The sequence below is a fragment of the Austrofundulus limnaeus genome, unplaced genomic scaffold, assembly GCF_001266775.1.
Source record: "Austrofundulus limnaeus strain Quisiro unplaced genomic scaffold, Austrofundulus_limnaeus-1.0 Scaffold1798, whole genome shotgun sequence".
NCBI classification, from domain to species: Eukaryota; Metazoa; Chordata; class Actinopteri; order Cyprinodontiformes; family Rivulidae; genus Austrofundulus; species Austrofundulus limnaeus.
Window position 1 is genome coordinate 14,661 of NW_013954200.1, and position 11,753 is coordinate 26,413.

The following is an 11,753-nucleotide window of genomic DNA, read 5'->3' on the forward strand; positions in this document are numbered from 1 at the left end:
GTGTGTTCCTGTGTGTGTCTGTGTGTTCCTGTGTGTTCCTGTGTGTGCCTGTGTGTGTCTGTGTGTTCCTGTGTGTGTCTGCGTGTGTTCCTGTGTGTGTCTGTGTGTTCCTGTGTGTTCCTGTGTGTGTCTGCGTGTGTTCCTGTGTGTTCCTGTGTGTGTTTCTGTGTGTTCCTGTGCTCTGAGCTCAGTTCATCAGAGATGTTCTGACTGTGTGATGTAACAGTTGTATCTTTGTCTAACTGCTCTGGTTTGTGTGTCTCGTCTGGTCCAGTGCCAGAGATAGTCACCCAGGATGATGGTGCAGGTTTGTGTCTCGCCCTGTTTGTGTGTTTGAACAGTTTGTGTGTTCTTTGACTCATTAAAGACCCAGCAGCTGAGTTTTGTGCAGATGTTTCTGACAGGTGTGGATGCAGTCCTCCTCCTCCTCCTCCTCCTCCTCCTCCTGATCTTCAACGTTTTGTGGTTTTAGTAAAAACCAAAGCTGGTCCTGTTGCTGTCCTGTCCTTCCAGCCACGCCCCCCCAGCCTCCAGCAGAAGACGTGGACCGGTACAGACGCAGGTTCAACATGAGGATGCTGGTCACCAGGCAGTCTGTGAAGGAGACCCCCGCCACCCCACCCCCCGTGCCCACAGAGAGACCCACCTACAAGGAGAAGTTCATCCCTCCTGAGCTCAGCATGTGGGATTACTTCGTAGCTAAAGTGAGACCTGAAACACAAACAGCAGGTAACTCACCTGTACCTGTTGATCTGATGGTTCACTTCCTTCCTGCCAGCCCTTCCTGCCACTGTCCGACAGCAACGCCTTGTACGACTCAGACGAAAGTGGAGCTGAGGATGATGAAGATGACGACGCCTTCCTCTCTGACACACAGATGACAGAGCATTCTGACCCCAACTCCTACAGGTAGAGTCCATCCCCTCCTCTTCATGAACACGACCCACCTGTGACGATTTAGGTCCAAACCTTCTCCTCTTCCTCAGCTGGGCTTTGATCCGCCTGGTCATGGTGAAACTGGCTCACCACAACGTGAAGAACTTCATCCCCCTCACGGGTCTGGACTTCACAGGTAAAACCAGACCAGAAAGTCCTCCTTTGGTTCCAGATCATTAAACAGGGTTCCCACAGGTCCTTGAAATCCTTGAAAGGTTGTGAATTTGAAAGAATGATTTCAAGGCCCTAGAAAGTTTGTGAAAGCAGCCAAAAATTACGAGAAGGAGTTCTCTGCAGACTCAAAGTGGGCGTGTCACAAGAGTGGMRGTGTCTAAAGCTTCAACACTGATTGGCTAGTCGTATTGGTTCTTCTGTTTCGTTTTTCTTTCACTTTTGACTTGAACTACTTTCACATTAATTTTAGCAGCCAAAAACCACAATGTATCATTAAAACCAAACATTTAGTTCTCCCTATTTCTAAATGTCTCAAAAAGTAAAACAAAAAACACTTTCGACTGATGTCGCTCTTATTTTGAAATGCAAGCTGGAGCTCTTTAAGAGAAGTGGAAATAATGAATGAAGGCTTGGGGTCCGACACGGTCTCTGTCTTCATATAAACATATAACACCAGCAGCTAACCTGCTGCATGTTTCTAATTACCACAGTAACAACAGCAAGTTCGTAAAACTAAATGTAATGAAAATAACATATGAAAGTCCGATGCTAGGTTATAAAAGGTAAGCTAAAGAAACACCGAAGCAACCATCATCCAATCAGGTGGGCTTGTCGGGTAACACCCCCTTTGTGCTCGTCCAATCAGAGGTGTCCCCTGAAAGAAGCGCCTTCCTTTGGAAACGCCTACTCATCCGCAGAGACCTCTTCTTGAATATTACACTTGTCCTTGAAAGTCCTTGAATGATTTTTGGGGATTGAAGTTCTCCATTCACACGACTGATTTTCATCATCTGTAAAAAAATAAAAATAAATAAATAAAAACACCTTACATTTGTTGCGGTGGATAACTCAGGATTACCGTAAACTGACGTGGTTTTTAACAAAAAACGTGAGCCATAGTCATAGTTTTAACCAATCAGAGCAGAGCAGGGCGGGTCGTTCTTTCTGAGCCCAGGTGAAGCAGCACAGCTCCTCCTGGACGTTCACATCCCCTCCTCCCAAACTGAGCTGCTGAACCTCCCAGGACAGAATTACATGTCCATGTGCTGTAGACATGAATGTAAACATTTAATCCACTTCCTTCTATGTTCAGTTTTTCATTGAATTTACATGATATAAACCTGTTTATTGGTAACACTGTGGTAGCAGCAGGTAATTGACATAGCGTGTGGTTCTTGAATTTGAGGAAACTGGTACTGGAAAGTCCTTGAAAGGTCCTTGAATTTGATATTGACCAAGATGTGGGAACCTTAATTAAACAGGTCTGGTTTTTATTGGGTTCTAAAGACAAACTTAAAGTGAAACAGTGTCCCAACGTGTGTAAATAAGGTTTATATTAGAGTAAAACTGCTGTGTTTTCTATCTCAGACCTTCCAGTCACGTCTCCTCTCAGCAACGCTGTGGTTAAGACTTTAGAGAACTGGGAGCAGCTTCTGCTGGAGCGCATGAACAAGTTCGACGGTCCGCCTCCGAACTACATCAACACTTACCCCAGTGACCTGAGCACAGGAGCTGGACCCGCCATCCTGAGGCACAAGGCCATGCTGGAGCCAGACAACACGCCGTTCAAGTGAGTCCTCCATCTTGGAGAGAATAAAAACATACAAACATGTRGTTTCCCTCTAGATTTATTATTTATACAACAGCCTGAAGACAATGGCACGGGATGAGGGACAAAATTAAAACTCCAAATCATATGCCAGCTCATATATGCTAGTTGCTAGCCTCTCCGATGCTAACACCAGCTTATCTATGCTAGTCGCTAGCCTCTTTGATGCTAATGCCAGCTTATCCTTGCTAGTCGCTAGCCTCTCCGATGCTAACACCAGCTTATTTATGCTAGTCGCTAGCCTCTTTGATGCTAATGCCAGCTTATCCATGCTAGTTGCTAGCCTCTTCGATGCTAACACCAGCTTATCCATGCTAGTTGCTAGCCTCTCCAATGCTAACACCAGCTTATCCATGCTAGTCGCTAGCCTCTTTGACACTAATGCCAGCTTATACATGGTAGTCGCTAGCTTCTCCGATGCTAACACCAGCTTATCCATGCTAGTCGCTAGCCTCTRRGATGCTAACACCAGCTTATCCATGCTAGTCGCTAGCCTCTCTGATGCTAACACAAATGAATTGTCTCCTCATTTTCCAGCTCCAGCCTCTCAGTTAGCGGTGTCGGCCTTTCATTAATCAGATCAATAGCTGTTTAGGAACAGATATAACCTCCTGCTACAAGGATGGATCAACCACTAGTTGAGCAATAGTTTTAATTTTGGCCCTCATACTGCACCATAAAAGAGAAATATTAACTGGTTCATGGGTGATAAATTCACAAATCGGTACATTTTTGAGCTTTAAAGGTTCTCACATCTCATCAACTGTATTTATTCAAAGTTATTCTGGGTTTATTTTTGTTTATTTTTCCAGGACAAAGAACCTTCAGTCCTTCCCGGTTCGACGTCTTTGGCATTTTATGGTCAAACAGGAAGTTCTTCAGGAAACGTTGATCCGTTACATCTTTACTAAGAAAAGGAAGCAGAGTGAGGTCAGCAGCCTGTATCGATCATACATTTTTTATTTTAATGCAGTTTATTTGATAGGTTTGTCACGTCTGTCATGGAGAACAGAAAATTCACTCTTTATTCCAACGTTGCTTCAGTTTCTTAGTTTCTGCTCAGCTCTCTGAAGGTTCTGGTAAAACCAGACCAGTCCTAAAYGCCCAGGATGGTTTGCTGCAGTAACTATTGTTCCAGATTAGAAACGAGTTGAGGTGTGAAGCAGAACTCCTCCAGAGTTTATCTGTGTTGTTTTTGTTGCTGTCATAATCTTTGCTTTGACTCCTCAGACYTGTCTAATCAAGCTGCCTTCTGTGATGTCTGGACACGTTTATAAAAATAAAAACCTTGTGTGTAGCTGCAGGTTAACAGAAGARACTGCTCAGTAATTAATGCTCATTTACCAGAGGAGGACTAACGAGACCTTTAGACTTAATCTCATTCAGTCCTCTTCATTATCCTTTCATTTCATGGTTTATTTTTCTGTTTCTGCATGTGTGTGTGTTTGTGTTGTGTTGTGTTCCCTCTGTGTGTTGTGTAGTCTTTAGAAAACCATGTGGACCGTGTAAACCCAGACTGCATAGCCGGAGCTAGCAGTCCCTATAAGGTAGTACCGTTTTCTGTGGCGGCCCAGGCCCGGGTTCTGTCTGTCCTGCTGCTGCAGAGAATCCCTGCAGCGCCAAGCTTGAAGGAGCACATGCAGGAAATGTTCAGAAAAGTAGTGTGCGACTTTGGTTGGCAGGTAAAGTTTGAATGTTGACACCAGACTGGGTGAAGCACCGGTTCTCCTGTCCAGCTTGGCCTCACGGTGACTCCTCTGTTTGTTTGTTTATTTAAGGTCTAACACTTAGTCTCCCTCTGACCGGGACACTCACTCACCTCACATGTGACCTTCGTGTCTCACTCCTCCCTCCTGTCCAGCTGGGCCGGTTCTTCTGGGCCTGAAAGCATCAGTAGATGGACTAACATGCATGCTGAGTGTTGGTGCTTTAACGGTGCGAGGTGTTTCACTACCAGAACCCAAATCTGCAGCCAGAACTCTCCGTATTTACATGATTATATCCCTGCTCTTTTCTTTATTTCTGTATTTCAGTAGGAATCCTTCTGAACAAACTTTGTTACTAATCAGCCTGCAGTAATAACCTGTCAATAATAACATTGATCCATAAATACTGTTTGTTTTTCAGGTGGAGGCAGATCTGGGCTATCCTGGAGGAAAGGCTAAAATCATCCACAAAGAGTCTGATATAATTATGGCTTTTGCCATCAATAAGGTCAGTTATTGTTAATTCATTTATTCATTTCATTAAAAAACAAACAAAATATTTCACACACAACAAAACAATACAAAACAAAATAAAATGAAAGGCAGCAGAAAAAGATAAAAATTCTTATGATATCTGCTCCTTTTTTTAAAAAAAATTATACAATGATAAACCAAATTTTAAAAAAAGGTTATATCTTTATACAGGATTAAAAAGTAATGAGAAATCCTCTGTGGTGGTTATGTTTTATATTTCTTGGATGTTTCCAAGAAAAAACTAGTTTTTAGTTTGAATTTTTAACCTTTATTTAACCAGGAAGTCCCTTCAGATTACAATCTGTTCTTCACAGGAAGACCTGGTCAAGATGGCCGCTCGTTYCAGAGCGACAAGCTAAAAAACACTTTTATCAGGAAAAACAACATGAAATAATTGTTTGATCTGATTTTCATGGTTTCTACAGTCTGCAGCAGAACTGAATGATTTCTTCTGTTTATTTTAATAAATCTTTAATCCTTCACAGGCCAACTCCAACGAGATCGTGTTAGCCTCCACCCACGACGTCCAGGAGGTGGATGTGTCCACGTTAGTGGCCGTCCAGCCCTACACCTGGATCGGAGAAGACTTTGATAAGGAGTCCCGAAGGTCTGAGTCCCTGCGGCTCGTAGAGTTCTCCTCCTCACGTCTTTAACGGAGAAGATTAAACTCCGGTTGTGATTTTATCTTCCAGCTCCGACGACATCGACCCTCGTTCCTCTCACACCAACATCGCCCAGGCCAGCTCGGTCTCCTTCGCCCCTCCACCCATGGCGGTCTCTGCGTCCATGCCGTGGCTCGGGAGCGGGCAGACCAGCATGGGGGCCAGCGTGGTACGGACCCTTCTGTCAGAGTTAGTCTGTCTGTTAGCAAAATAACTTACAAACCACAGGACGGACCACAGGAGCCACAGGAGCGCTGTGTCTTCTGAATAAATGAAAATGATTTAACACAGTTGTTTATACTTTTAGCAGCTCTTTTTATTCCACAGCTGACCTGCTAAAAATGACAGATTTTCTTTTCTGGATCTCTGACAGACGGACTTCAATCTCTGAACTCGTAAAGTTTTTCTTTTTAGTTTTCACTGTCATTTTCATGAATGGACACTTCCTGATATCTGAGGCAGGAAACACAGCCTTATATGGTGTTTTTGGGGTGGTAATTATGCTAATCTCCTCTCTCGTGCACGAGCAGCTGGATAGAACAGGTGAATTTACGCAGCTCATTTACACACTTTTCCTGAAGATAGAAGAGTTTGTTGAATCTGACGTGACATGTTCGTACGAACCCTTTGTACGAACAAAAGTAAGAGAAATTTAGGAGAAGAATACAAACATGTTCTTGCATGAGGCCCATTGAGTTTTGGTTTTAGAAACTTTTATTTTTTAAAAATGTTGAACTTAGTTTAACTTTTTATGTTTCCTTAAAATAAATAAAATGTCTACCTTTTTAATACTGGCTCATTTTAGCTTTTAAGTTCTTTTTGCTATATTTAGTTTTTAGTTACTGTTCTAATTTTAGTTTGCTTCAACAAACTGAAGTTTCTCAGTTCAGTCTGGTTTGGGGGTTTTCCAGACACCAAATATAAACAGGTTTGGTTCAGCAGGAGCGGCAGTGTTAGCTTCTGTCGTGTTTTTAGTTCTTATCAAAGCGGGCCGGGCCGACTAAACAGCTGTCCTGCTGAGTCTAAAGTTCTGATATGGAGGGGGGGTGGGGAGGCAGGGACGCAGCCGGCAACCCAAGGTGCAGATCTGCGTCACAGCCACACTCGTCCAGGGTTCTCCGTGTCCCGGCGGAGCTGATAAATGTTCAGGGAAGARGCGACGGAGGGGTTTCCTGAGGGTTTCCCGAGGGGCTCGTTCTGCGTCATTCAGTGTTTCATCCCGAGTTAGAACGGTGAGAGCTCAGAGTTACATCAGCTGAACCTTTTAATCATGTCTGGGACTTTTATATTTATAGTTACAACATCTGTTAGATTCTGATGTGTTTTACAGCTGCGTTCGTTCATCACAGCGTCTTATGAACCTGTTCAGATCTGCTGCCTCATTGTCAGTGTCAGCTTTATTTGTATAGCAAAAAATCACTCCAGTTTTATCATCATTCAAACTTTAAAAATGTGACTCCATCCAGGCATTTCAACAGTGGATTTATAGAACTATTTGTACATTTCAGGGCCATATAAACCTGACAATCATCAGCGTAACAATGAACACAAAGATCCTGCTTCCTTATAATAGACCCCAGTAGAAGCAGGTTTAATGAAAATAAAAGCGGCCTCTGAATCAAGCCCTGTGGGACTCCACGTGTAAGACATTCGTGTCAGAGGTTTAAACTGTGTTGCTGTGATTTGTGAGCACTCACAGTACGAGTTCAGGATGACTCTCAGCCACCACCACACCAAACATTTAAACCACTTTGTGTTTTAATAAAGTTTTTTAGCTGCTGCAGCAACTTTGAACTGACTTTTCATTAAAATCCATCCTCTGATTCAGATATTTTGCTAACACACAGATAAAGATACACAGCCTTTAACTTAAAGTCTCTGTTTGACCCTCAGAGGGATGATAATCATCAGAACTATGAAAAAATAAAGTTTTTATATTTCAGATTATGAAGAGGAACCTAAATAATGTGAAGAGGATGACGTCTCATCCTATATATCAGTATTGTAAGTTTATTATTTTTAACAAAGTTCTTTTATAAGTTTTAATTCACTCCGCCCCTGACCGTTTTATCTGGTTGTGTATTTGTTGTGTATTTGTGTGTATCAGACATGACGGGCGCTCAGGACGGCAGTGTGAGAATGTTTGAGTGGAACAGACCTCAGCAGCTCATCTGCTTCAGACAAGCAGGAAACGCTCGAGTCACCCGACTTTACTTTAACTCCCAAGGCAATAAGGTACACACACACACACACACACACACACACACACACACACACACAGATGGATGTTTTGTCTACCTCTGATTATTCTGGGTAATTCTTGTCTCAGTGTGGAGTTGCTGATGGAGAAGGATTCCTGAGTCTCTGGCAGGTCAACCAGACGTCCTCCAACCCCAAACCATACCTGGTGAGCTCACACGTGCACACACGTGCACACACACACTGTGTAAGTCAGTAACTGTGGCTCTCTCTGCATGTTTCCTTCATCTGTCAGAGCTGGCAGTGTCACTCTAAGGCCTGCAGTGATTTTGCCTTCATCACGTCCTCCAGCCTGATCGCCACAGCCGGACAGTCCAACGACAGCAGGTCAGGTTCTGTTCTGCAGAGGCCTTCATCTCAACCACAGTCCTGTTTGTACCTCTCATCTCTCCCACTGTTTATTTCCAGAAACGTCTGCATGTGGGACACTCTGATCTCTCCCAGCAACACCATGGTCCACGGTAAGAGACCCTGTAACCCCCTGTAGATGAGACATTCTGACGTGTCGCTCTGATGTGACACTCCAAAGTGACGCTCACACGTCTCCTCCCTCCCCCTCAGCCTTCCCTTGCCATGACAACGGCGCCACGGTGCTTCAGTACGCTCAGAAGCAGCAGCTGCTGATCTCTGGAGGCAGGAAGGGCTTCGTGTGTGTGTTCGACATCCGCCAGCGGCAGCTGCTGCACACCTTCCAGGCCCACGACTCTGCCATCAAGGCCCTCGCTCTGGACCCCTTCGAGGACTTCTTCGTCACCGGCTCTGCAGAGGGCAACATGAAGGTAAGGGGGGTGGGCGGAGTCTCAAAACCCCTCTGAGGTCCGTCTGTTCTGAAGGCCTGCCAGTCCCAGGCCACTTCCTGTTCACGTGTCAGAATAGACCTTCATTAGGACTTGCCATATCAGGAATAAACAATGCCTTCGTCTGCCTCCATTCATTTCAGTGGCAGCACCTGTTATCTCTATTCATTATATCTTTTTATACTTCTACATTAATGTATTAATGTGGCTTGAATGGCAACACACACTACCACAAACGTTACATCAAAACGACCGGCTCGGTGCTGGGAGGTGTGCTGTTACGTTTAGTGGTGTTTCAACTTACCATGGTGGCATAAAGCTCAAAAAACTACCATCAAAAATCCTCATAGGAAAACACTGAGCTGAGCTCCCAGCTGATTTTAACTGTGAGCTGTCAGGCTTTAAAAGATTTCTTTAAGATTTCTTTCTCTCAAAGTGCATCAGAAGTCAGGGAAGTCCTGTTTCTTGTCCTGTTTCCATGTTCAATTTCTGTCATGATGCAGTTCAGAAGCAAAACATTTATTTTAACTCATCATATCTCTGAGATAAAGATCTGTACAATCTCTTCTGTCGCTCACGGATCAAGAATTATTAAAATAGATCTTATAGTTTTCACACAGCAGCTGTTTTTTTAAACCACAATCAGGCCTTCTGATTGGCTGAGGCTGTTGCTGGGCAGAGTAGCCTCAGTGACAGAACAACAAGGGGCTTTATGTAACCCAACATGGCTCCCAGATTACTCAGCAGTTTTAAGACATACAAAGCTGATATTTGGTGTGCTGGTAGCTGAGAGCTAACTCAACACATCCTGAATGCTAATCATGCTAATCAGAAGGTTAAGCTAACTGCTAATGCTAATCTATATAAAAAAATACTCTAACTCAGCCATTTTAAAACTTACAGAGCTGAAAACTGGTTCAGTAGTAGCTAAGATCAAGCTTTGGCAAATTCTGAATACTAAATAAACATCCAAGATGGCCACCGTAGCTAACTTGAAACTACAATAACTCGGCCATTTTTAGCTAAAATTTGGTGTGGTGGTAGCAAAGAAGGATCTCCATCACATACTGAAGCAAAATCAAAAATCCAAGATGGTCGCCATAGCTAAATGACCATAACTCAGCCATTTTAGACATATTTGTATAAAATATATGATGTTGTGTATCACAATGATCTCCAACAAACTTGTTTTATACAATGAAAAGCCCAAATAACATTTTATTGATTATTTCTTTACAATTCTTTCATCATTGTCGTATTACAGATTTATTAAATCTACAAATCGGAGGTCCTGGTTCTCAGGGAGTAAGACCTTAGGTGGAGAAATTTTAAAATAAACATTTTATGTTTGATTTCATAACTTTGAGGAGCTTTAATTGATTCAGTGATTAAATATTCAGATCATTTCTAACCAGGTGTCTTAGTTAAATGATTGTTAGCATAATAATCACTGTTCAGGAGTAACTAACAGAGTTAACTCCTCCTCCTTCTTCTCCTGCAGGTGTGGAAGTTAGCTGGCCACGGCCTCATGCACTCGTTCAGCAACGAACACGCCAAGCAGTCCATCTTCAGGAACATCGGCGCCGGCGTGATGAAGGTGGAGACTCTTCCCGGGAACCGGATCTTCACCTGCGGAGCGGACGGCACCCTGAAGATGAGGGTCCTCCCTGACCGCTACAATATTCCCAGCAGCTTAGTCGACATCCTGTAAGCCCTGCTTCCCCCACACCCCCGGGGGTCCAAAGAGACAGAACCGCTCCTGAAAGGCTTCCTGCGTGTTTCTGACCAACAGGAAGTGAGCGTGACGCCTCCAGGAGTTTCCTGCTGCTGTACATTATYTCCAGAGTAACAAACGGAGCTGCAAACTCTTGATTTCTTTTTTTGTTGTTGTTGTTCCCAAAGGCTACAGCTAACAGTATCATACTTGATTTTCAAGCTAGATTAATTGTAATTTAATCAAAGAAGTCTCTATTATCCATAGAGTGTGATTCTAGGGAAGCTATGCATGTCCTGTTCTCGTTCCGCGGTGCAATCACAGGTCTGTTGGTAGTGCTCCGTAAAAGTGCTCAAGCTAAAAAAAAAACAACAAAAGCTAAAAAAAAAGTGTGTAACTGTTGTCATTTTGTGCCCACAGCTGAAACCTTTTAGCCTCTCCTGTACGCAGCGCTGTGGTTCGTTCTGAAGTCAGTGGTTTGTGAATCGACCTGTCGGATTCTGCAGTTTTATTTTAGTGGTCTCACCCGCCCCCCACCTCCTGACCCGGTCCAGACCCCGCCCCCTGGTCTCAGTTTGACCCCGCCTGCCTGTTTGTGTGGCGAACATGACGTGTTTTCCTCCCGTGAACGTGGTTTTAATGTTTCATCTGTCTTGTTCAAAGCTAAGCCCTCCTGAGCAGAAAGATTCACTTCTGGGTTTTTGCACAAGAAAAATGTTTGATTAGTTTTTGTTTTTTTTATTATGTTGATTTTAATATTTAAGGTGTTTATGTGTTTTCCATCCTCTTTAACTTATTGCCTTTTTTATTTTAGGAATGTAAAAGGTTTGAGCGGGTCTGACTGGGAGCTGTATGTAAGTGTTTACTTCACTCTCCTCACTTTRACTCTTCATCCTGTCAGGAAATACAGATTTGCACTCAGATTCTGGAGACACTAAGCGTTTATTTCAAATCTGTGGTTAGAGAAGAAGAAACTGTTGTTTACACATGAATGTCTGGCCTCATCTGGCCCAGTAGTAAAGCGTTTGAAATAGTTTTACTATATAAATGATATAAATATAAATATATATATATAAGAACTACAACAACAGCTTGTACAAACATATAAACATTTATTTTATTTTTGGTTTGTATCATACCTGTTGGATTAGTTGTAACTTTTGTTAGGTGTATGTTTGGTATTTATTATAATTATTATTATTAATAAAGAGATTTGTGTTTCTCCCTCTTCCTGCCTACTGTGTGTGTGTGTGTGTGTGTGTGTGTGTGTGTGTGGACGGGTTTTTCCTACAAGGTGTGGTCAATTTTCCCAAAAAAAGCAGCCTCGCAAATTATGGGTGTGGGTTTGGGACAAAGGTTTAG

General features: G+C 43.2%; 1 protein-coding gene across 4 annotated transcripts in view; it reads left to right on the forward strand.

Moving 5' to 3' along the window:
* Positions 1 to 11,619, forward strand: part of LOC106536389 (dmX-like protein 2) — a gene marked incomplete at its 5' end in the record, with an annotated part of 18,541 nt that extends 6,922 nt beyond the window's left edge. The window contains 16 exon segments of one of the 4 annotated variants that reach the window (XM_014033657.1): positions 514 to 704; positions 779 to 909; positions 987 to 1,072; positions 2,479 to 2,680; positions 3,532 to 3,649; positions 4,201 to 4,401; positions 4,847 to 4,933; positions 5,445 to 5,566; positions 5,652 to 5,790; positions 7,565 to 7,625; positions 7,729 to 7,856; positions 7,951 to 8,028; positions 8,116 to 8,207; positions 8,289 to 8,341; positions 8,442 to 8,659; positions 10,179 to 11,619. In XM_014033657.1, the coding sequence (XP_013889111.1) occupies positions 514 to 704; positions 779 to 909; positions 987 to 1,072; positions 2,479 to 2,680; positions 3,532 to 3,649; positions 4,201 to 4,401; positions 4,847 to 4,933; positions 5,445 to 5,566; positions 5,652 to 5,790; positions 7,565 to 7,625; positions 7,729 to 7,856; positions 7,951 to 8,028; positions 8,116 to 8,207; positions 8,289 to 8,341; positions 8,442 to 8,659; positions 10,179 to 10,388 (2,117 nt within the window). 4 annotated transcript variants of the gene reach the window in all.
* Between the last annotated feature and the right edge of the window lie 134 nt (positions 11,620 to 11,753).